At 49.6% G+C, this 24498-nt stretch overlaps 1 protein-coding gene across 34 annotated transcripts in view; it reads right to left on the bottom strand.

Moving 5' to 3' along the window:
- Positions 1 to 3892: 3892 nt before the first annotated feature.
- The window catches only part of DTNB (dystrobrevin beta), a 384446-nt gene continuing 363840 nt past the window's right edge, over positions 3893 to 24498 (bottom strand). For 31 of the 34 annotated variants that reach the window (XR_010600030.1, XR_010600034.1, XR_010600025.1 and 28 more), the window contains one exon: positions 16498 to 24463. Coding sequence is in view for 1 of the 34 variants with exons in the window: in XM_065590071.1 (XP_065446143.1) it covers positions 3896 to 5983 (2088 nt within the window). In the remaining 33 variants the exon portion in view is untranslated. Of the gene's footprint in view, positions 24470 to 24498 lie in introns of all 34 variants that reach the window. The other 3 variants (XM_065590073.1, XM_065590076.1, XM_065590071.1) reach the window with 2 other exon arrangements.

Genomic DNA, 24498 nt, shown 5'->3' with positions numbered 1-24498 from the left:
AGGAAGGGAGAGTGAGCAGATGGAACACTTCTCTGGACACACCAAAGGCTGAACCTTTCCCACTTGAGGAGATAAGTGCATCTTCCTGGAATCATTCCTACTCTTCAATGATATATGTTGTACCTCCTTAGAACAAGTAGACTCTATTCCCATGAACCATCAAGGAGCCAAGTTTTGAGATGAAGAATCTTCAGGTTGGGGTGAAGAATCCAACCAGCATCTTGGGAAAGAAGATATGGAATCGATGGAAGGCTGATTGCCTAACAGGCTAGGTGAATCAGGTCAGAATATCATATTTTTCTGGGCCACATTGGGACTATTAATATGATCCAGGCTTTGTTGTGCTTGATCTTGTTTCAGAGTAGCAGCCGTGTTAGTCTGTATCAGCAAAAAGAACGAGGAGTCCTTGTGGCACTGTAGAGACTAACAAATGTATTTAAGCATAAGCTTTCGTGGGCTAAAACCCACTTCATTGGATGCATGCAGTAGAAAATACAATAGGAAGATATATATATACACACAGAGAACATGAAAAAATGGGTGTTGCCATACCAACTATAACAAGAGTACTCAGTTATGATGGGCTATTGTCAGCAGGAGAAAAAACAACGTTTGTAGTGATAATCAGGATGGCCCATTTCCAACAAGTGACAAGAAGGTGTGAGTAACAGTAGGGGGAATAGTTCTACTTTGTGTAATGACCCATCCACTCCCAGTCTTTATTCAAGCCTAATTTAATGGTGTCTGTTGCGGAGTGTGGGGGAGTCAGGGCCCTGCACCCCTCTTCCTGAGATTCACTGTGACTCTCAACCAGCCAGTAAAGCAGAAGGTTTATTTAAGGACAGGAACACAGTCTCAAGCAGAGCGTGTAGGTACGACCAGACCCCCTCAGTTAGGTCCCTCTGGGAGGTTCAGGGAGCTTAGACCCCAGCTTGGGGTTCCCTGCGTTGCACCACCCAGCCCAAACCGAAACTAAACTCCAAACTCCTCCCGCTGCTCCTCTCCTTTGTTCAGTCTCCCGGGCAGAAGGTGTTAATTCTCCCCACCCCCGTTCCTGGCTCAGGTTACAGCTCAGGTAGCTTCCTTCAAGGGAAGTTCCCCCTCCTCACTGCAATCCCCCTGCAACATTCCCAGGTCAAATCTGCCCTGCTCCCTGCTCCGTCACATCTCTCCCCCCTTCGAGACTGAACTGAGCGGGGTCACTCTGACCAGTGACCTGGGGAAGTTCAGGGCTCCCTCTCCGGGACAATGCGTCCGCTATCAGGTTGTCACGTCCCTTCACATGGACCACGTCCATGTCATAATCCTGCAGGAGCAGGCTCCATCTCAGGAGCTTGGCGTTGGCTCCTTTCATCTGGTGCAGCCAGGTCAGGGGAGAGTGGTCGGTGTGCACGGTGAAGTGACGCCCAAAGAGATATGGCTCTAGTTTCTTGAGGGCCCACACCATGGCCAGGCATTCCTTCTCGATGGCCGCATAGTTCTGCTCCCGGGGTAGCAACTTCTTGCTCAGGTACACGATGGGGTGTCTCTCCCCCTTTTCATCCTCCTGCATTAACACCGCCCCCAGTCCTGTGTCTGAGGCGTCGGTGAACACCATAAAGGGCTTGTCAAAGTCTGGGTTTGCCAGAACTGGGCCACTGACCAGAGCCTCCTTCAGCGCCCGGAGAGCCTCCTGGCACTCCTCGGTCCAGACCACTTTGTCTGGCTTCCCCTTCTTGCACAGCTCAGTGATGGGGGCGGCTATGGCGCTAAAGTGGGGCACGAACCTCCGATAGTACCCTGCCATCCCAATAAAGGCTTGGACCTGCTTTTTGGTTTGAGGAGCGGGCCAGTCTCTGATCACCTCCACTTTGGCTGGTTCCGGCTTTAGGCAGCCGCTTCCCACCCGGTGGCCTAGGTAGGATACCTCAGCCATCCCCACCTTGCACTTCTCCGGTTTTACGGTCAGCCCAGCCTTCTGGAGTCGGTCCAGCACTTGTCTAACCTGGGATATGTGGTCCTCCCAGGTCTGGCTAAAGACACAGATGTCATCGATATACGCCACGGCAAAACTCTCCATCCCCCTCAGTAGCTGATCCACCAGGCGCTGGAAGGTGGCCGGCGCTCCCTTGAGGCCGAAGGGCAGGGTCAGGAACTCATAGAGCCCCAGAGGGGTGACAAAGGCCGATTTCAGCCTGGCATCTGCATCCAGCGGCACTTGCCAATAGCCCTTTGTAAGATCCATGGTGGTAAGGTACCGAGCACCTCCCAGCTTGTCTAGGAGCTCGTCCGGCCTGGGCATGGGGTAGGCATCGGCTACAGTGATGGCATTGAGCTTCCGATAGTCCACACAGAACCGGATCGACCCGTCCTTTTTGGGGACCAGCACCACCGGCGAGGCCCAAGGGCTGGAAGACGGCTGGATCACCCCCAAAGCCAGCATGTCATTGACCTCTCTTTCCAGGTCCTGAGCAGTTTTCCCTGTGGCTCGGAAGGGGGAGCATTTTATAGGCGGGTGCGATCCTGTCTGTACCCGGTGGACAGTCAGATTAGTGCGTCCAGGCTGGTTGGAAAACAGCTGTTGGTACAGATGCAGCACCCCTCCGATCTCAGCTCGCTGGGCAGGGGTTAGCCGATCAGAGAGGGGAATTGCTTCCAGGGGGAAGCCAACTCTTGTCCCAGGGAATAGATCTACTAAAGGGTCATCTCCCTGCCCCTCCCAATGTCCACACACGGCCAACACCATATTCCCCCTGTCATAATATGGCTTCATCATATTCACATGGTACACCCGGTGGTGGTGTGCCCGGTTCGACAGCTCCACCACATAGTTTACCTCGTTTAGTTGCTTGACAACCCTGAAGGGCCCTTCCCAGGCGGCCTGGAGTTTGTTTTTCCTCACGGGGATGAGGACCATCACCTGATCCCCAGTGGCGAAGGCGCGGGCCCGTGCTGTGCGGTCATACCAGACCTTCTGCTTCCTCTGGGCTCTGGCCAGATTCTCCCTGGCCAGGCCCATGAGCTCGGCAAGTCGTTCCCGGAAGGTCAGGACATACTCCATCACCGACTCTCCGTCAGGAGTGGCCTTCCCCTCCCATTCGTCTCTCATCAGGTCCAGGGGCCCCCTTACCCGCCTTCCATATAGCAGTTCGAAAGGCGAAAACCCGGTAGACTCCTGGGGTACCTCCCTGTACGCAAACAGCAGGTGAGGTAAGTACTTGTCCCAGTCCTGCGGGTGCTGATTCATAAATGTTTTCAGCATCATTTTTAGCGTCCCATTGAACCTCTCCACCAGCCCGTTGGATTGGGGGTGATATGCTGAGGCCCAGTTGTGCCGGACCCCACATCTCTCCCACAAGCACCGGAGTAGGGCCGACATGAAGTTGGACCTTTGGTCCGTCAAGACTTCCTTGGGGAACCCCACTCGGCTGAAAATGGTCAGCAGCGCATCCGCCACAGTGTCTGCTTCAATGGACGATAAGGGCACTGCCTCGGGGTAGCGGGTGGCAAAATCTACCACCACCAGGATGTATTTCTTCCCAGACCGGGTCGTCTTGCGGAGAGGTCCCACTATGTCCATGGCCACCTTCTGGAAAGGCTCCTCTATGATGGGCAAAGGTCTCAATGCTGCCTTCCCCTTGTCCCGGGCCTTCCCCACCCTCTGGCGGGGGTCACAGGATCGGCAGTACTGCCTAACGTTGGTGAAGACCCCGAGCCAGTAAAAGTTCTGTAGCAGCCTCTGCCTGGTGCGCCGGATCCCCTGGTGTCCTGCGAGAGGGATGTCATGGGCCAGGTACAGTAGCTTGTGGCGAAACTTCTGGGGAACCACCAGCTGCCTCCTGATCCCCCACGACTCCACTTCCCCTGGGGGAGCCCACTCTCGGTACAGGAACCCCTTCTCCCACAGGAACCTCTCCTAGCAACCTCTCCCCATGGGCTGTACCGCACTGGGGTCGGCCAGGTCCCTTAGCTTCCGCAGGGAGGGGTCCTTCTGCAACTCGGCCTGGAACTCGGCGGCTGGGGAAGGGATGGGGACCTGCTCCCTCTCGTCGGCTGGGTCGGAAGCCCCAGCCACCCTGAGGCCTGTCCTTGGGTGTTCCCTCCCCACCCGGGAAGGGTTCGGTGCCTCTGGTGGGACATCCTTCCCAAGGTCAGGGCGTAGTGCCCCTTGCCGGCTCTGGCTACGGGTCACGACTAAGGCAGTCTGGGGGCTGCTTGGCCAGTCCTCTAGGTCCCCCCCCATCAACACCTCAGTGGGCAAATGGTGGTGCACTCCCACGTCCTTGGGGCCCTCCTTGGCCCCCCATTTCAGGTGTACCCTCGCTACGGGAACCTTGAATGGGGTCCCGCCCACCCCGGTCAGGGTCAGGAAGGTGTTGGGCACCACCCGATCTGGGGCCACCACCTCGGGCCGGGCCAGTGTCACCTCTGCGCCCGTGTCCCAGTATCCATAAACTTTCTTCCCATCCACCTCCAGGGGAACAAGGCACTCGCTCCGCAGGGACAGCCCCGCGCCAACCCTGTAAATGGAGAACTTTGAATCCGGAGCATCTGGCCCCCCAGAGAAGCTGGCCTGGGGCCCTTCTCCCTCTTGAGCAGTTGATAAGCTGCCAGCCCCTCTTGCGTGAGAAGCCTGCCCCTCGTCCGTCTGGGCCTCTACCAAGTTAACCCGGTGCGGGTTCGGTCTGCTCAGTCTGTCCTTGAGCTTGGGGCACTGGGCCCGAACGTGGCCTCTTCGGCCGCAGTAATAGCAGCTCATGTCCCGTGGGTCCCCTCGAGCCGGTCGGTTGTCCCTGATGCTGGGCATTCCCCGTGGGAGGGGATTCCCCATATTCCCCCTTTGGGAGGTCCCAGGGTGACTCTCTCTCTGCATCGCGGCGGGCCTGTTCCTTTGGGGCTCCTCCCGGCCACCCCCTGACTGGCTCTTTACAAACTCATCAGCCAGCTGCCCTGCGTGTCGCGGGTTCTCTGGCTTTCTGTCCACCAACCACAGCCTCAGGTCGGATGGGCACCGCTCATACAGTTGCTCCAGTACCAGCAGTTTAATCAGGTCCTCCTTCGTCTGGGCCCCACCAGCCCACTTGCTGGCGTATCTTTCCATGCGGACGGCTAGTTGCAGATATGAGATCTCAGGGGTTTTATCTTGACTCCGGAACCTTTCCCGGTACATTTCAGGAGTCAGCCCAAACTCACGTAGCAGGGCCTTTTTGAATAGTTCGTAGTCCCCTTTCTCTGCCTCTCCCAGTTGGCGGTACAATGCCACGGCTTTGGGGTCCAGTAAGGGGGTAAGGACCCGGAGTCTGTCCGCGGGATCAACCCGGTGCAGCTCGCAGGCCGTCTCAAAGGCCTCCAGGAAGTCATCCATGTCCTCCCCCTCCTTGCGTGGGGCCAGGATGCACTTATCAAAGCTCCGTGCAGTCCTGGGTCCCCCCTCACTCACCGCAGCCGGGGGTTCGCTGCCCTTCAATCTCGCCAGTTCCAGTTCATGCTGTCTCTGTCTCTCTTTCTCCTGTCTCTGTCTCTCATTCTCCTCCCGTTCACGCTGATGCTGTCTCTCTTTCTCCTCCCGTTCATGCTGACGCTGTCTCTCTTCATGCTGTCTCTGTTGTTCACGATCCTCCAGCTCTCTCAGTTTTAGCTCTTTCTCCCATTCCAGCCAATTCCGCTCCACGGATGCCCAACGTCGCCGGGAGGATCCCCTGCTGGCCGGGAGGGTCACGGCGCCTTCGGTATTTGCTGGGCTCCTCCCCACCCTTCCCCTAGGCATAGGAACGAGGGGTCTCGGGAAGCCCTCAGCAGCCGGCTGACCACTCCCAGCTGGGACAGACACTGGTGCCTGCGCTGCATTTGCCAGGCTGCTTCCCTGAGACACAGGGATCAGTTCATTCGCGCGATCTTCCGCCTCCAGCCGGGCAATGAGCTGTGCTTTGGTGAGCCTCCCAATGCACAGCCCCCTCTGCTTGCACAGCTCCACCAGGTCGCTCTTAAGCCGCTTGGCATACATCTTCCTGCTGGCCACTCACCGGCCTGTGTGCTCACAGCTCCCCACAGTTCCCAGGGGGTCCCCTAGTGTGCCAGCCCTTCTCGAGGTCACCACCTCTCTGCCAGGGTCGAGCTGCAGACTCCTCCACCCCTGGGACCACTCGCTGCGATCCCCCCGGGGGACCCTGTTACTGCAAAAGTCCTTCTCGCTGGTCACACACTCCCAGGGGTAATAATCGTCTCTCTCTCACTCTTCAGCACGCCTGGTCCCCGTCACTCCCCCTTCGTTTTACTGCTCCCCAGTCACTTACTGCAGGAAGCGCCGTCCACGGGGTGCAGTAGATCCCACCGCTGACACCAGTTGTTGCGGAGTGTGGGGGAGTCAGGGCCCTGCACCCCTCTTCCTGAGATTCACTGTGACTCTCAACCAGCCAGTAAAGCAGAAGGTTTATTTAAGGACAGGAACACAGTCTCAAGCAGAGCGTGTAGGTACGACCAGACCCCCTCAGTTAGGTCCCTCTGGGAGGTTCAGGGAGCTTAGACCCCAGCTTGGGGTTCCCTGCGTTGCACCACCCAGCCCAAACCGAAACTAAACTCCAAACTCCTCCCGCTGCTCCTCTCCTTTGTTCAGTCTCCCGGGCAGAAGGTGTTAATTCTCCCCACCCCCGTTCCTGGCTCAGGTTACAGCTCAGGTAGCTTCCTTCAAGGGAAGTTCCCCCTCCTCACTGCAATCCCCCTGCAACATTCCCAGGTCAAATCTGCCCTGCTCCCTGCTCCGTCACAGTCCAGTTTGCAAATTAATTCCAATTCTGCAGTTTCTCGTTGGAGTCTGTTTTTTCGTTGAAGAATTGCGACTTTTAGGTCTGTAATTGAGTGACCAGGGAGGTTGAAGTGTTCTCTGATGGGTTATTGAATGTTATAATTCTTGATGTCTGATTTGTGTCCATTTATTCTTTTGCGTAGAGACTGTCCAGTTTGGCCAATGTCCATTCTTGTTTGGGACCAGAAAGTAGCTGAAGTAAAACACTCCTCCCTCTGTGCTAAACTGGAACCGGTTCTACAGTTCCTGATCACAGAAGGCAGTAGACTTCTTGCTTTAAGACTATTTGTGAGAGGGGTCCCTGAAGAGGAATGGGGAAAGGGAGTGGGCATAGGGGAGGAAGATAAAATGCATAGCATACCCCAATCTTATAACCTCCAGCACCCATAGGCGCCGACTTTGTGGGTTGGAGCACCCATAGGAAAAAAATGGTGGGTGCTGAGCACCAGTAGCCCCCCCCTCCTCCCCCAAATGCCTCCTGCCCGCCAGTGGTCCCGCTGATCAGCACCTCCCCCTCCCTCCCAGCACCTCCCATCCACTGCAATCAGTTGTTCTGTGGTGTGCAGGAGGTGCTGGGTGGGGGAGGGTCAGGAGCAAGGGTGGGGCGTGCTCAGGGGAGGGGATGGAACAGGGCAGGAAGAGGCGGGTCGGGAATGGAGTGGGGGGAGGGCCTTGGGGAAAGGGGTGGAGTGGGGGTGGGGCCTGGGGCAGAGCAGGGGTCAAGCACCCCCTGGCACATTGGAAAGTTGGTGCCCCTACAAGCACACATTTGTCTGATGTGATTCTCTCCCATGCGGATAGAAAGTGGGAGAGCTGGTCTCCAACAGGTGGATGATGGGTAGAATAGTGTAGATGAAAGCTCAGTTTTGTGGGGTTGTTCCGGGCCCTCGACCAGCCCATCAGAACTGGTAGTTTGATGATGATCAGGGCTCAGTAGCGGACCCAGAGGAAGCAGGTGGTCTCTTCCTCTAGAAGCTTGATTTCTTCCTGGGTGGTTCAAAAGGTCTCTGGAATCCTAAGAATGAAGTGGTGAGAAGCGGGATTTTTGTGCCGTTTGGGATCTACTAACTTTTGTTGGTTTGTAGGCATGTAAATCCCAAGGGGTCTCAACGCGGTTCTGGAATCCTTAAAGGTATGCAAGGATTCATCAATGGTTACTGCAAAAAGTTTGAGGCCATCAAAAGGAAAGCCCTCAATTGTGTTTTGGACTTCCCTTGGCAATCCAGATAACTGGAGCCAGGACACCCTCCACATGACCGCTGCTGTACCGATGGCAGTGTTGGCAGCATCTAACGAGGACTGTAAGAATGTTTTTGCTAACAGTTGACCCTTGTTAATAATAACCTGAAACTTCTCATGCTGATCAGCTGGCAGATGCTCAATAAAAGTGGTGAATTTGGCATAATTTGTGTGATTGTATGTCAGCACGAGAGCTCAATAGTTCACAATCCTAAATTGAAGAGGAGGGATATTTGGAGTAGGGGAGCGTCTCCCCCTGTAGTCCCCATGACAAAGACTAGGGGCCTGGGGAAATTGCTATTGGTATGCAGCCTGTCACAGCGTCTACTCAACACAATGGTGCCTCCTGCTGGCCGTCCTGGGGATTAGCCCTGCCAGTTGGTGTACCCTCTTCAAGTGGTGCCTCTCCCATCATCCTTTCAACCTGCGGACCCAACTCACTCCAAGAACCGCAGAGTCCTCTTCATGACTCAGCCCTCCGGTGGGTCATGATCCGGGGTCACCCAAAGTCTTTCTACGCCGAGTCCCAGGCAGTCCTTCTTTTGTGCTGCCCTGCTCGTGCCACTTCCCCAGTGGCCAATAGGGGAACCCGGGCCCACCCACTACTCCGGGTTCCAGGCCAGAGACCCTCAGCTCAGCAGTTCTGAGCTCTACCCTCTCAGCCCTCACTGCTCCTTCCCTGGACTTTTTCCTTCTCTTCCTCGTTCCCTGCCTTCTCTGGAAGTACCAGCTCCAAACCAACTCCCTCCTCCTCCTGCAGCCTTTCCCAGCAGCCCCCTTCTGCTCTCAGCTCCTAGGCTTTCTGGGTCCCGCCTAGTCATGCCCAGTTAAGCCTCATTTAATCCACTCCCTGCTCCCTGACTCCTCCTCCAGGTGCAGCTAATTGGCCTACCTGGCCACCTTAACCCCTTCTAGTCCTGTGTGAAGTGGACACCCCATCACACAGCCCAAGGATCCCAGTATGGCCACTGGAGGGCGGTCCAAATGGCACTGAGGGTGGCATCCACTGATGCTCGAACCAGGTCGGGGGGACATAGGCCTGTCTTTGATGTAACTTCCTCTCTTCTCAAAGTGTCAGGAAGAAATTCTCTTGTCTGAGGAGGGGAATCTTGGACTGAGACATTCAAATAGGAGAATTCCAACTTATCAAGGGGGAGGAGCCCCTGCACTCTCTGAAGGTGTTGGAGAGTCAAGTGGTACTGCGGTAAGGTCCCACCTTGGAGGCCTGTCTTGGTACTGATAATCTTTCAATACCCACCAATCAGGGAGACTGCGGTTCCTCTGAAACAAGTCAGTCCCCGGAGAATCTGAACACTTGCGGTACTGGGTGGGACTGAAGACTGGGACCCCGTTCCATTGTCAGTACTGAGGGTGTATGTTGTTTTGGAAAGTCCCTTCTGACCAAAGTACTTGGTACCGATGAATATGCCTTGGGAGGTGCTGAGACCGTGTGAGAAACATGGCTTTTTCCCAGTCCCGAGGCCATCTTAAGGGTCGACTTTGATACAGACAGAACCAAAGGAGATGTGGGTGCCATTCTCCTAGAGATGTAACGCTTTGGTTCTCTTGTTGCAGTGTCCTGCTTCTGTGGTATGAGGTATGCTTGTTGCCTTTGTTTTCAGAGGAGCCTGAAGCCCTGGACACACGGTCGGTATGGAGAATGTCTGGAGCCTCAACTGTACTCAGAGAGGGAGGAGAAGTCTCTGCAGCAGTCTTACTTCAGAGGGACTGAGGGTTGGTTTTTTTTTTTGAGGTAGACTCCTTCTGGGGAGGATGGCTCCTTTTTTTACGAGTCTTCTCTGTGGATTTATCCTAGGTAGACCCAGGTCAACGTGGCGAAGTTGATGGAGCACTGTGTTCACTAAGAGACCAATGTCCAGACAGGGTCTCCTGGCCTGGATCTGAAGCCAGCTGGGGGGAACACCCCATCATTAAGAGTCTCGGTTTTATCTCCTGATTCTTCCTTGCCCTGCCTTGCAAATGGAGCACTTCTGCAGGATATGAGACTCTCCCAAGCAGCGGATACACTGAGAATCATAGAACTGAAAGGGACCTCAAGAGGTCATCTAGTCCAGTCCCCTGCACTCGTGGCAGGACTAATTATCTAGACCATCCCTGACAGGTGTTTGTCCAACCTGCTCTTAAAAATCCCAATGATGGAGATTCCACAACCTCCCTAGACAATTTATTCCAGTGCTTAACCACCCTGATGGTTAGGAAGTTTTTCCTAATGTCCAACCTAGTCCTCCCTTGCTGCAATTTAAGCCCATTGCTTCTTGTCCTGTCCTCAGAGGCTAAGAAAAACAATTTTTCTTCCTCCTCCTTGTAACAACCTTTTATGTACTTGAAAACTGTTATCATGTCCCCTCTGAGTCTTCTCTCTTCCAGACTAAACAAACCCAATTTTTTCAATCTTCCCTCATAGGTCATGTTTTCTAGACCTTTAATCAATTTTTTCACTCTTCTCTGGACTCTCTCCAATTTGTCCACATCCTTTTGAAATGTGGTGCCCAGAACTGGACACAATGCTCCAGTTGAGGCCTAATCAGAGTGGAGTAGAGCGGAAGAATTACTTCTCGTGTCTTGCTTACAACATCCTGCTAATACATCCCAGAATGATGTTTGCTTTTTTTGCAACAGTGTTACACTGTTGACTCACATTTAGCTTGTGGTCCACTATGACCCCCAGATCCCTTTCCGCAGTACTCCTTCCTAGGCAGTCATTTCCCATTTTGTATGTGTGCAACTGATTGTTCCTTCCTAAATGGAGTACTGTGCATTTGTCCTTATTGAATTTCATCCTATTTACTTCAGACCATTTCTCCAGTTTGTCCAGATCACTTTGAATTTTAAACCTATCCTCCAAAACACTTGCAACCCCTCCCAGCTTGGTATCGTCCGCAAACTTTATATGTGTACTCTCTATGCCATTATCTAAATCATTGATGAAGATATTGAACAGAACCGGACCCAAAACTGATCCCTGTGGGACCCCACTCATTATGCCCTTCCATCATGACTGTGAACCACTGATAACTACTCTCTGGGAACGATTTTCCAACCAGTTTTGCACCCACCTTATAGTAGCTCCATCTAGGTTGTATTTCCCTAGTTTGTTTACGAGAAGGTCATGCGAGACAGCATCAAAAGCTAAAGTCAAGACAGACCACGTTTACCACTTCCTCCATCCACAAGGTTTGTTACCCTGTCAAAGAAAGTGATCAGGTTGGTTTGACAGGATTTGTTTTTGACAAATCCATGTTGACTGTCACTTATCACCTTATTATTTTCTTGATGTTTGCAAACTGATTGCTTGATTATTTGCACCATTATCTTTCCAGGTACAGAAGTTAAGCTGACTGGTCTGTAATTCCCCGGGTTGTCCTTATTTCCCTTTTTGTAGATGGGCACTAGATTTGCCCTTTTCCAGTCTTCTGGAATCTCTCCCATCTTCCATGACTTCTCAAAGATGATAGCTAATGGCTCAGATATCTCCTCAGTCAACTCCTTGAGTATTCTAGGCTGCATTTCACCAGGCCCTTGTGCCACGAGACATCTAATTTATCAAAGTAATTTTTAACTTGTTCTTTCCCTATTTTAGCCTCTTCTGATCCTACCCCATTTTCACTGGCATTCACTACGTTAGATGTCCAATCGCTACCAACCTTCTTGGTGAAAACCGAAACAAAGAAGTCATTAAGCACCTCTGTCATTTCCACATTTTCTGTTTTTATTTCTCCCCCTCATTGAGTAACCGGCCTACCCAGTTCTTGGTCTTCCTCTTGCTTCTAATGTATTTGTAGAATGCTTTCTTGTTACCCTTTATGTCTCTGGCTAGTTTGATCTCGTTTTGTGCCTTGGCCTTTCTAATTTTGTTCCTACATACTTGTGTTATTTGTTTATATTCATCCTTTGTAATTTGACCTAGTTTCCACTTTTTGTAGGACTCTTTTTTGATTTTTAGATCATTGACGCTCTCCTGGTTAAAACAGGGTGGTCTCTTGCCATAATTCCTATCTTTCCTACACAATGGGATAATTTGCTCTTGTGCCCTTAATAATGTCTCTTTGAAAAAACTGCCAACTGTCTTCTATTGTTTTTCTGTTTAGACTTGTTTCCCATGGGATCTTACCTACCAGTTCCCTGAGTTTTCTAAAGTCTGCCTTCTTGATATCCATTGTTTTTATTTTGCTGTTCTCCCTCCTACCATTCCTTAGAATCATGGTGTCAAGTATCAGAGGGGTAGCCGCGTTAGTCTGGATCTGTAAAAAGCGACAAAGAGTCCTGTTTCAGAGCGCAGCCGTGTTAGTCTGTATCTGCAGAAAGAACAGGAGTACTTGTGGCACCTTAGAGACTAACAAATTTATTTGAGCATAAGCGTTCGTGGACTACAGCCCACTTCTTCGGATGCATATAGAGTGAAACATATATTGAGGAGATATATATACACATACAGAGAGCATGAAAAGGTGGGAGTTGTCTTACCAACTCTGAGAAGCCAATTAAGTAGGAGAAAAAACTTTTGAAGTGATTATCAAGCTAGCCCAGTACAGACAGTTTGATAAGAAGTGTGAGAGTACTTACATGGGGAGATAGATTCAATGTTTGTAATGGCTCAGCCATTCCCAGTCTCTATTCAAGCCTAAGTTGATTGTATCTAGTTTGTATATCAATTCCAACTCAGCAGTCTCTCGTTGGAGTTTGTTTTTGAAGCTTTTCTGTTGCAAAATTGCCACCCTCAGGTCTGTTACTGAGTGACCAGACAGGTTAAAGTGTTCTCCTACTGGTTTTTGAGTATTATGATTCCTGATGTCAGATTTGTGTCCATTTATTCTTTTGCATAGAGACTGTCCGGTTTGGCCAATGTACATGGCAGAGGGGCATTGCTGGCCAAAGAGTCCTGTGGCACCCTATAGACTAACAGACGTATTGGAGCATAAGCTTTCGTGTGTGAATACTCACTTCATCATGAACTCTATCATTCCAAAACAACAACAACAATGAGGAGTCCTTGTGGCACCTTAGAGATTAACAAATTTATTTGGGCATAAGCTTTCGTGGGCTACAGCCCACTTCATCAAATGAATAAATTTGTTAGTTGCTAAGGTGCCACAAGGACTCCTCGTTGTGTTTGATGATACAGACTAACTCAGCTACCGCTCTGAAATTTATCATTTCATGATCACTTTCACCCAAGCTGCCTTCCACTTTCAAATTTTCAACCAGTTCCTCCCTATTTGTCAAAATCAAATGTATAACAGCCTCTCCCCTGGTAGCTGTCTCCACCTTCTGAAATAAAAAATTGTCTCCAATACATTCCAAGAATTTATTGGATAATCTGTGCCCTGCTGTGTTATTTTCCCAACAGATGTCTGGTAGTTGAAGTCCCCCATCACCACCAAGTCCTGTGCTTCGGATAAATAAATAAATTAAATAAAATAAATAATTTTTTGTTAGCTGTTTAAAAAAACCCTCATCCACCATTTCTTCCTGGTTAGGTGGTCTGTAGTAGACCCCTACCATGACATCACCCTTTTTACCCCTTTCATCCTACCCAGAGACTTTCGGCAAGTATGTCTCCTATTTTCATCTCAACCTCAGTCCAAGTGTGTACATTTTTAATATATAAGGCAACACCTCCTCCCTTTTTTCCCTGCCTGTCCTTCCTGAGCAAGCTGTATCCTTCTATACCAATATTCCAGTCATGCATATTATCCCACCAGGTCTCTGTGATGCCAACTATGTCATAGTTGTCTTTATTTACTAGCATTTCGAGTTCTTTCTGCTTATTCCCCATACTTCTTGCATTAGTATACAGCCATCTAAGATACTGATTTGATCCCCTCCCCCCAGTTCTGTCTTGGCTCTCCTTTATCCTTGCTATAACAGCTCATGCTCCCCCCAAATTCCAAACCTTCTCCCAGGCCTCCATGTTTTTGACTTACCTGAGGGCTTTGGTCACCTGCCCCTCTTCGAACCTAGTTTAAAGCCCTCCTCACTAGGTTAGCCAGTCTGTATCCAAATATGCTCTTCCCCTTACTCGATAGGTGGACCCCATCTCTGCTTATCAGTCCGTCTTCCTGGAACAGCATCCCATCAAGGAAGCTGAAGCCTTCCTGGTGACACCATTCTTGCAGCCAGGATTTGCCTCCAGGATGCATCTGTCTCTGCCAAGGCCCCTACCCTTGACCGGAAGGATCGATGCCCATCAACAACCCGGATGGACTCCCAGCAAGAGATGCACCTCTTGAAGCCTGGAGGGTCTGGCATACCCCGGGGCAATGGTTATTGTGAAGGGGGAAGGTTCCACCCTCCTTAAAGGGAAAAGGGATCAAGAGAAATCCCCTCTAAACCACTTAAAATAAATAAATAAATAAATAATATAATAAAGAAAGATAACTAGACTATGTTGTAGCCTTCAAATGGTAAGGAACACTAACGCTCCATCTCAGGCTGAGGCAGTTGAGAAGGACCTGAGAACGGTTCATTCATCCAAGCTGCCTTACACAGCCTAGGAGCAGGGCACGAGAAAGTGTAGGGCGCATGTGTGGGCCAAACGGGCAGTACTGCCAAACATCTCTGATGTAAGGCGCCAAGGGCGTGAGCACACCAGAAGTAGAGCACCCACAGGACACTACTTGAAGAACACATTGTTCCAGGACATTCCTGATCTTTATGTACTTTGCATGGGCAACAGGTGAGGAGCAAACATGGCTAGGTGCCTAGGTACTATGAGGATAGGGACAGAAATGCCTGGATAGATAGGATGCTAAACAACTGCAACAGAGCTGCTTGCTACTCTGTTAAAGTTTAGTAAAATTGGTCACCTTCTTTACGGATAATTGTATGCTTTGTAGTTTAATTTGGGTATGTCAGCGCATATGGAGTCGGGCAGATTTCAGACTGGTACTCTATGGAATCTGTAATTAAATTATGGTAGGATCCGTTTAACTCCACTCACTGGCCTACTGGTAAGGGTGGTCATCATACCCTTCTTCCAAGCTCTCGTACAAAGTTTTTAAAGGGCTTCAGCAGGAGTGATGGATCCCATCTGAGGTGGAGGCTGCACGTACCTAAATCTATATACGCTATAGCAGTAGTTCTCAACCTTTTGTACTGGTGACCCCTTTCACAGAGCAAACCTCTGAGTGCGACCCCCTTATAAATTAAAAACACTTTTTGATATATTTAACACCATTATAAATGCTGAAGGCAAAGCGGGGTTTAGGGTGGAGGCTGACAGCTTGCGGCCCCCCATGTAATAACCTCGCGACCCCCTGAGGGGTCCCAACCCCCAGTTTGAGAACCGCTGCTCTATAGTATGTTTGCTGCCCTTTAAAATCCCTCCTCTTTTGTGGGGTAAATACTATTGATAGGGTCCTACCAAATTCACGGTTCATTTGGGTCAATTTCACAGTCATAAGATTTAAAAAATCATAAATGTCATGATTTCAACTATTTCAATATGAAATTTCACAGTGTTGTAACTGTAGGGGTCCTGACCCAAAAAGGAATAGTGTGTGTGTGTGTGTGTGTGTGTGTGTGGGGGGGGGGGGGGGGTCGCAAGGTTATCGTAGGGGAGGTTGCAGTACTTCTACCCTTACTTCTGCACTGAGCTGGTGGCTGGAGAGCGGCGACTGCTGGCCGGGAGCCCAGCTCTGAAGGCAGCGTCGCCGCCAGCAGCAGCGCAGAAGTAAGGATGGCAGGTACGGTATTGCCACCCTTACCTCTGCGCTGCTGCCTTCAGAGCTGGACCCTTGATCAGCACCCGCCACTCTCCGGCTGCCCAGCTCTGAAGGCAGCAGCGCAGAAGTAAGGATGGCATGGTATGGTATTGCCACCCCTACTTCTGTGCTGCTGCTGGCGGGGCGCTGCCTTCAGAGGTGAGCACTCGGCCAACAGCCACTGCTCTCCAGCCGCCGAGCTCTGAAGGCAGCGCAGAAGTAAGGGAGGCAATTCCGTGCCCCCCCCCCCTAAAATAACCTTGTGACTCCCTTTTGGGTCAGGACTCCCAGTTTGAGAAACGCTGGTCTCCTTGTGAAATCTGTATAGAATAGTGTAAAAGCACACAAAGGACCAGATTTCATGGGAGGAGACCAGATTTCACGGTCCATGATGTGTTTTTCATGGCTGTGAATTTGGTAGGGTCCTAACTCGTGAATAACACTGAGCCCTGAGATCATGCAGGAAAGGAAGCATCTTGAAAGGGGCTTTAGGCACTGAGCGTTACTGAGCACCCAGATGAGTATGGAGTTGCAGGCGCCCCTATCATGAGCAGGGCTGGTTTGTTCCATTTGACCTGTATTCATGACAGATGTGCATATTCTCCTGGCTCTGGCATTTAATAGAAATACACAATGAACTATGGGCAGCTGCTTTTATTCTGGAGCAGTAAGTTCATGTTAAAACAGCTTTGCTGTTTCATGTACATCTCAAATATATTTTTCTACGGTCATCACACAGACAATAGACCCCCATAGGGATGGGACTAATTTATTAAATATTTGGCAGATGACAGAACATGGCTTCCAGTTTACAGATTTATATTAGACACGTTCCCAACATGTACAGAATCTCGTTTTTAACATTTGTTTATGGAACACCCACACAGACACGCACTCGCACCCACCCACTCGTATGGATTTATTACACACACACACACACACACACACACACACACACACACACACACACACACACACACACACACACACTTGTAAATTTGAAATACTACAGTCATTCCACAGCGGTCTCGAATCCCAAGGCAGATTTCTATGCAGTACATGGAAGAAAAAGGTGTGATCCCTGCCAGCTCTGCTCGTGGCCACCAGACCGGATATGAATGAGCCTGGCTTTGTTTTACATCTAGGGACTGCAAGTTAGCAGGGTCTCTAAAGGAATTGGACATCCACTGAGCACACATATGCTGAAGTCTGTATGAGTTGCTGAAGCCAATTTTCTTCCTTTTATACATCATTGACATAGTAATTTTATGTGGAAAATAGCATGAGGGAGACCCACATCTGAGAGGACGCTGCTCCCAGTGCTAACTGCCAGTGCAGCCTATGCTGGCTGTGTCATGAAACTCCAGCTTCCGCTACCCAGGACTAACGAGGAATCCCATTCCCACCGCAAACATTCACCTCCCCAACAAACACCAGGTGATATTGGCTGATGAACCCATAAGTCCATCACAGAGCTGAAAGTTTAGCTAGGACCAAAACCCGGTACGTTTTGAACAGCAGTTCCCTTCCCTTGTGCAATGCTGTGCAGGGAGCCGTGTCAGCTCTGGCTTTCCTCATGGAATCGCTGCTTTGGTAGGCCCCGGCCAGCAGCCGTTCTATAGACATTTCCATGGTAACTAACAGCGCCTGTTGCTGTACTGCTTCCACACCCCATGGCGGGGCTCCCTCCACAGCAGGCCATGCAGGAGGGGGAAGCACTAATTCCTTCCCTTGGAACGGCAACAGTTTTGCCCAGCTCGAGAATGGTTTTCTTTTTAAACCTGTAGTAAGATGCACTTCATAAAACCAAAGGAATTTTCATTCCCTAATTAAACAGTACAATGTACAAGCCTCCACGGGTTACTTGGAACATTTTACGGCTGGCTGAGGTGAACTGAGCGGACAAGGTGGTGCTCAAAGCGCACACAAACCTATGTGTTCTCTCCCATCGCCAGGAAGGACGAGACATCTGGGACAGCTGAACCAGGGGACGGTGGGGGCTGATCTATATTTCTGCCCACACACATCATTCTGGGAACCAATCTTCTCTGTAAACTGCACGGACGTGGCGGGGGGAGATGAAGGCAAGAGCGGGACCCGGAGGACCTGGAGTGTCTGCCGCACCCCTGGGATCAGGCTGGACAGTAGACAGGAACTGTGGTGATTGGGCCAGGGCCAGGAGCAGCTACCCCCGGTGGCTGGCGAGAGACACGAACCTCTGGGACCTCCCTTCCCAGTCTGTAGCTGGCCGCCCTCCTCTGCCCCCCTGCACCGAGTCTTACTCCCCATGCAGAGCGCCCATCCTGCTCCCCCCTGCAATCCCTCCACCCCCCAAAGCAAGCTTCCGCCACCTGTGGGAGGCGTAATCTCCTAGCCACATCTGAGCCAGTTACACTCCTCAGACCAAGCGACAATGAATTGGGAGGCTTAGTCGCAGCTGTTGTCTTTATGCTGCAGTTCTGCATTGTGGACATACCTTCCGGTCACCTTCGCTGCACCTGCTTACACATAGCATAGTCCTTAGTCTGCACTATTCCATCCAGTGTCTGAGCCTTCATTGGAGACAGCCTCTTCTTTAATAAGTCACCCCAGTATCCATGTAAAACACAAGAACTGGGGGCATAGCCCCACACCCTGCAAGGAAGTTTCAGCCCCAAGAGCATGTTCAAGCATCCCTTACAAACAGAGCAGAGCAGGGATAAACTGTACTTTATCTGTACGGCACTTCGGAGGGGTCATTTCTTAGAGAACTGAAGTAGGCCAGACTGCAGAAGTGACATGCACTTGGGTACAGATGGGGAGCCCAAGGCCCCACCACACGCAGAGGTTGCCATAGGGCTGCTGTTGCCACCCTATGGCAGTGCATTGTGAAGACAAGAATGGGTCCATTTGCCCCCCTTCCACACAAAAACCCCCTTCACTGTTTTGTTCAGTATTTGCTCAAAAAACGAGCCCTTTTCCCAGTGAAAACAAGGCTATTTAAAAAAAAAAATAGGACGCATTGAGCAGAGATGGCTGCAAAATATGAATTTTTGTCCGTTTCCAGTGTGAAAACAGGCATTTTGGTCAAAGCTCACCAAGACATGAAATAGGAGGAGGTTGCAAAACAAACAGCCAACATTTCCACACCAAACGTCACTGAGACACCGTCACCAGTTATTCAGCTTCACTGGAGACAGACAATGATTTCTGTCAAACTCCTCTCTTCTCCTGAGTACCTAGCCAGCGTCTAGCCAGAGCCATGGCGATACTGCACGTTAACGAGCAATGTGGCTTTGCACAATGGGCCTGATCAAAGCCTACTGAAGGCAATGCAAAGCCTCCTGTTGACTTCAATGGGCTTTGTATCAGGCCCTGTATCTTTGGCTCGTGACTCTGATGTTATTACACATCCTGGAAAAAACGTACAGGAACATGGGCAGAAAAAGCTCCACACCTGAAGGAAAAAAGGAAACATCTCTTTGATGCCTTTTTTTCCAATGGCAGCCTTTTGAAGCTGCTCAGGGGTGTGGAATGTCTGAAGGCGTCCCAGCAGAGATGGGCCAGAGGGCAGAGTGCGGGTGATACCCGCTTTACTGCAGTTTATTACATCAGTATCAATGCCACATCTATGTGGCATGCTAGAGTTCTATAGGGTATCTATCTTACACACAGGATCAGAATTAGCTCTGTTACATGGCTACTACTCCACTGACCTGGGGCTGGTGTAGTGGAGCAGAACATCACCCAGGCTCCAAAGGTTCAATTTTGTGTCCAGTGAAGACTAGCACAGATGGGTGGGAAAGCGCTGTTTTCGCTGACAGGTGAGAAACAGACTTAATAAAGTGTGCGGGCATGTGTGCCTAGAGTGGGGTAAAGTAACGCCAGAGAAGACAGTTCAATAAAATATATTAAAGCCTGGCCGGGAAGGTTGAGCCCAGGGGCTTTAAGGCAGTTATTGCAAGGCAAACAATAGCTTCTAAGCAGAGTTTCCAACGTTAACATGAAAGGTTTCAGAGTAGCAGCCGTGTTAGTCTGTATCCGCAAAAAGAAGAACAGGAGGACTTGTGGCACCTTAGAGACTAACAAATTTATTAGAGCATAAGCTTTCATGGACTACAGCCCACTTCTTCGGATGCATATAGAATGGAACATATATTGAGGAGGACTGGGAATGGCTGAGCCATTACAAACATTGAATCTATCTCCCCTTGTAAGTATTCTCACACTTGTTACCTAACTGTCTGTCTGTACTGGGCTAGCTTGATTATCACTTCAAAAGTTTTTTTTCTCTTAATTAATTGGCCTCTCAGAGGTGGTAAGACAACTCCCACCTGTTTATGCTCTCTGTATGTGTGTATATATATCTCCTCAATATATGTTCCATTCTATATGCATCCGAAGAAGTGGGCTGTAGTCCACGAAAGCTTATGCTCTAATAAATTTGTTAGTCTCTAAGGTGCCACAAGTCCTCCTGTTCTTCTTTCAACGTTAACATGTGTGAGTTATTTTCTTCCAGACAATGTCATGTCATGTCACCACAGCAAGTGCTCTGCATTGGGGAGTGAGGAGCTGTCCCAGGCGTCACGGCACGTCACACAGGAATTACGCTGTGCTCACCAAGGGTTTGTCCACACGGCAAGTTACTGCATGGCAAGCCAGGGTGTGAATCTATAGCACTCCAGCTTGCTGTGGGCATTGCTCCAGCACAGGACTTTCACTGCACTGAAGCCATGTCCCCGAGTGTGGCAAGCTGGTGGGCTGTAGATTCACATCCTGGCTTGCCGCATAGTAACTTGCCGTGCATACAAGACCTGACATCAGTTATCTCACTATGACATGCTGCAGGGGTTCCTAAAAGCTCTGGGCAATGGTACCCGTTTAGTCACATTCAAAGCTTGGCTGTACCGGTCTGTGCCTTCCTCCTTCCCCCGAGCTTGTGCTGCTCTTGCCATCAGGAGACGGGCATTTAGAGCAGTCTCAGCTCCATGGCAGAGTGAAGGGAGAACAAAGTGGCTGGAAGGTGGCTAGGAGGTGCTCCCCGAAGGTATCGGTACTGAGTACCAATGAGCGGGACGCAGAGCTCCAGTTCCACCCAAAGACAGGTCACGACAGCCGGCAACATCACAAGGTCGCTCTGCAGCCCCCTCACCAGGTTCTCTTTAGGAATTGCTGGCGAGCGCTCCCTAGCAGCACTATGGCAACAGGATAAGGCTGGATGGCAACCTTGTTCTTGACTCAGGGCAAATGGCAGCGTGAAGCTCTCGGGAGCGTACCAGGTTAATGAGGACAAATGTAACTGAAGTTTAGGCCTTAATGATCACCTATGGGGAAATGGCCTTGGAGTTTGTAAATGACCCATCGGCTCTCTGCTCCCTGACATTTAATTCCCCAGTTCACCATTCCTACTTGCAGGGTGTATTAACATTGTAAGGTGCTTGGGGAAAAAAGCCTTTTTTCCCCAGCGACTCTAGCATGAGAGTGACAGACAAATGGCTTCTGTGCAAGAGGTGGTCAGGTAAACCCATGTCATCCTCTCGGTATCACATCAGGTAAGACAGGCTTACAGTATCACTGACAAGCAACCTGCAGACCCCCTCATTACAATAATATGAAGCATTTGCTGACCACTTTGTAGACTCAAATATATGGCACTGTGGGTGAGGTAATCCAGAACCCTGGCACACAGGGTCACATTAATATACACAGACGATGCACTGTCTCTGGCTGTAAAAGCCCATTGAGCCTGTCAAGAGTTATATGAACAAAAAGCAGATGCCACAGCTTTCTGCAGAAATGCTACGTTTCACTGCACAGTGGAACTTGCCTATTCAATCACAGAGTTCAGCGTAAAGAGAAGAGTAAGCAAACTCTCTAATAGTCTGATACAGAAAATGCTGTCACAGGTTCCTTAGCTGAGCTTACAACAGGCTAAGACATGATCATAGTATTGTAACGCCCGTGCGCATGTGAAATTAGCTTCCTGGAACTTTGATAGAGGAAATGCTCCTCCTTTTATAGTAGGCAGCAAACAACAAAACTAACAAAGTGCATTTGGTCCTGGTGGTGCTGCTCTGTGCTGTGAAATCGCTATTCCATTGCAGGGGGGTTACAACGACCTCTCACTATCTATAATCTGTGATCAAAGCACCTGACTGTCCTTCGGGATGGAGAGTGCTATAGAAACGTAGCATCACCATCATCATACTACAGTTATCTCTGCTCCCAACTCACAGACACTGGGGCCTTATCTGCACTAGGATATCTCCCACCACAGTTACCACTGGTTCAGCTCTACTGGTGAGAGCCCCAGTGTAGAGAAGGTGGTGGCAACCACTGCTGTTTTAACCACTGTCACGTAGATCTCTTACAGTGTAGACAGCCTATAGGGACGGATATTCCCTTTCTTCTAGGGAGAAGTGTCTTCACCTCCAAGAGCTGCAAAAACGAGCAGATACAGTGGAAGTTTTAGCCTCTAAATATTAGACTAATGGTGGCAACAAAAGTGAGGCGTTGGAAAATGAATAAACAGGAAAAACATAAAAAAAGAATGAGCAGCTATTTGGTTGGTCCATGTAGCTTGCTTTCACATTGTAATCATGGGACAGAAAAGCTGCGATATGCACGGCTGTTGTAGCCATGCCGGTCCCAGGATATGGTGGGTGTGGTACTAACTTGAAAGCTTGTCTCTCTCCCCAACAGAAGTCGGTCCAATAAAAGATATCCCCTCCCCAACCTTGTCTCTCTAGAAAATCTGTAAATCATAGTTACTGGCTGATGTACAGCGTCTCCCCTTCCACTGTAATTCTGACCCAGATTATTGGCATTTAGGGGAGAAAAATTTACGTTTTCATTCAGAACGTCCAAAAGGCAAAAACTTTCATCTACTCCTCTCCTAGATGTACTGTACCACATACTGCCTATTTCCAGTTCATCTTCAGCATCCCCCAAGGCCTATTCTAATTCACAATTCATATTTCCTTCCACACAGATTTCTGCACACAGCTTTGGCTGTGGTTATTGAAGTTAAATGTCAAGAGGACCTTTGCCTGTCTGAAAGCAGGCTTGGTGGGTGAGACAGAGCAATCCCAGGTACTGTTGCTGGTCCATTCACAGCTGGAGCAATGGAAACTTATCTGAAGCCAGCATTTTACTAACCAGACCTGGGCATCAGGGTGGTAAGTAGGGGAAGAAGTGCATGAAAATCAAGGACAAAAAAGAGGGCCCACAGTGAAGACACGATGAAGCCACAGTCACAATGTCTCTAACCACCGATGGCCTCCTGTCTATACCGGCAGGTCCTCGAGCCGGCCACTAGCAAAACTTTCATCCTTTAAAATTCCAGAACACACATCCCCTTCTTGCATCTGTACAGCCGCAACCAGAGTAACGTCTGGGTAATGATTCAGCTAATCATACTGAAAACGTGTACAAAGACAGCCACAAACCCTTCCAAGTGTGTGGTGTTTGGCAGGCTAAAGCTAACACACTGAACCAGGTTATCCTCACTTTTCTTTCCTTCTTGACAGCTCATTCACAATATTTATATTTGACTAAACCTGTGGCCACCATGCATGTTTATTTTCTCTCCCCCAAAGAGTTATAGGCACCTAACGAGCACTTTCCTCCAAGAACCAACCTTGCATCTCGGATGAGACAGGGAGAAAAGCTGAGGGGTGGTTTCAGGGTTTATCTCTCCGTTCCATTCATCGCCCTTGATAAATATTTATAGATGCATTAGGGCACTCAGCTCTTCTGCTAAAAATAACATTCCTAAGCACCAAGAAAAAATAAAATAAAATAAAATAAAATCACTAGTGATTGGAACTGATTACAATGTTTTCTATGTAGCTACAAAACTAGAGAGTCTAGCAAGGATCCAGGTAGTGGTGAGTTTCAAACCTCCGACTATACAACTTTGTTATTTCTCCTTAAATTTAAATAAAAATATACTTGCTTCTTGCAAATGAATGTGCAGGCACTAATCTGAACCTAGCAGTGGTCATCCCTGAATTCCCCTGCTTGCCAAGAACCATTCAAGTAATTTTTAACAGAGTCTAAAAGAAAAATACACAGAGTTGGGAATCCCCAGGAGGCATCTCATCCAAGTTTTATGGTCCTAATTACAGCCATTCCCCCCTCCTTGCTCTGCATTCCTCTACTCTTGGCATGCCCTGTCATTTACTCTCAGAATGACATGCAGTATCAAACACTATGGCAACCAAACATTAATAGACAGAGTGGTATTTTTAGAAAGTGTGTGTTTTTAAAGGATCTGTACTCAGAGTTCCCTTTGTATTACACACAGGAAAACTCAAATGGTTTAAAATCCATTTTACATGCACATCCAAAGTCAACGGTCATGAGTGAAACCACCAGCGCATGATGAGATGACACTGCTCAGGTAGGAAATCAGAAGAGATCAGTGCACTTTACAAGAGAACAGTTTTCTTTTGAAACCTCCCATAAAAACGCTTTGTTGAATTTTTGATGGGGCATTGTCCGATTAGCATTGGCAAACACCTATGAAAACAGTACATGCAATAGTCTCAGAGGAAAATGCCCAGAGGGAAAGCCCTTCAGTCAGTTAAAAGAAAGCTCCTTTCCCTTCCCTTACAGCAGGTGGTTGGTTGTGATCTTTCACAGTTGCACAATGGTGTATGTATCGGCTGAAACATGCCTCTTCCAAAGGATGTGGAGACTTCGTTAGAACATGAGCTCGCTTCATAACCCTCTGTGCCTGTGCCATTGGAAACACACACGACAGTTAGCGAG

This window comes from Chrysemys picta, chromosome 3 (assembly GCF_011386835.1).
Source record: "Chrysemys picta bellii isolate R12L10 chromosome 3, ASM1138683v2, whole genome shotgun sequence".
Taxonomy (NCBI): Eukaryota; Metazoa; Chordata; order Testudines; family Emydidae; genus Chrysemys; species Chrysemys picta.
This window is presented reverse-complemented; position numbering and strand designations above follow the sequence as displayed.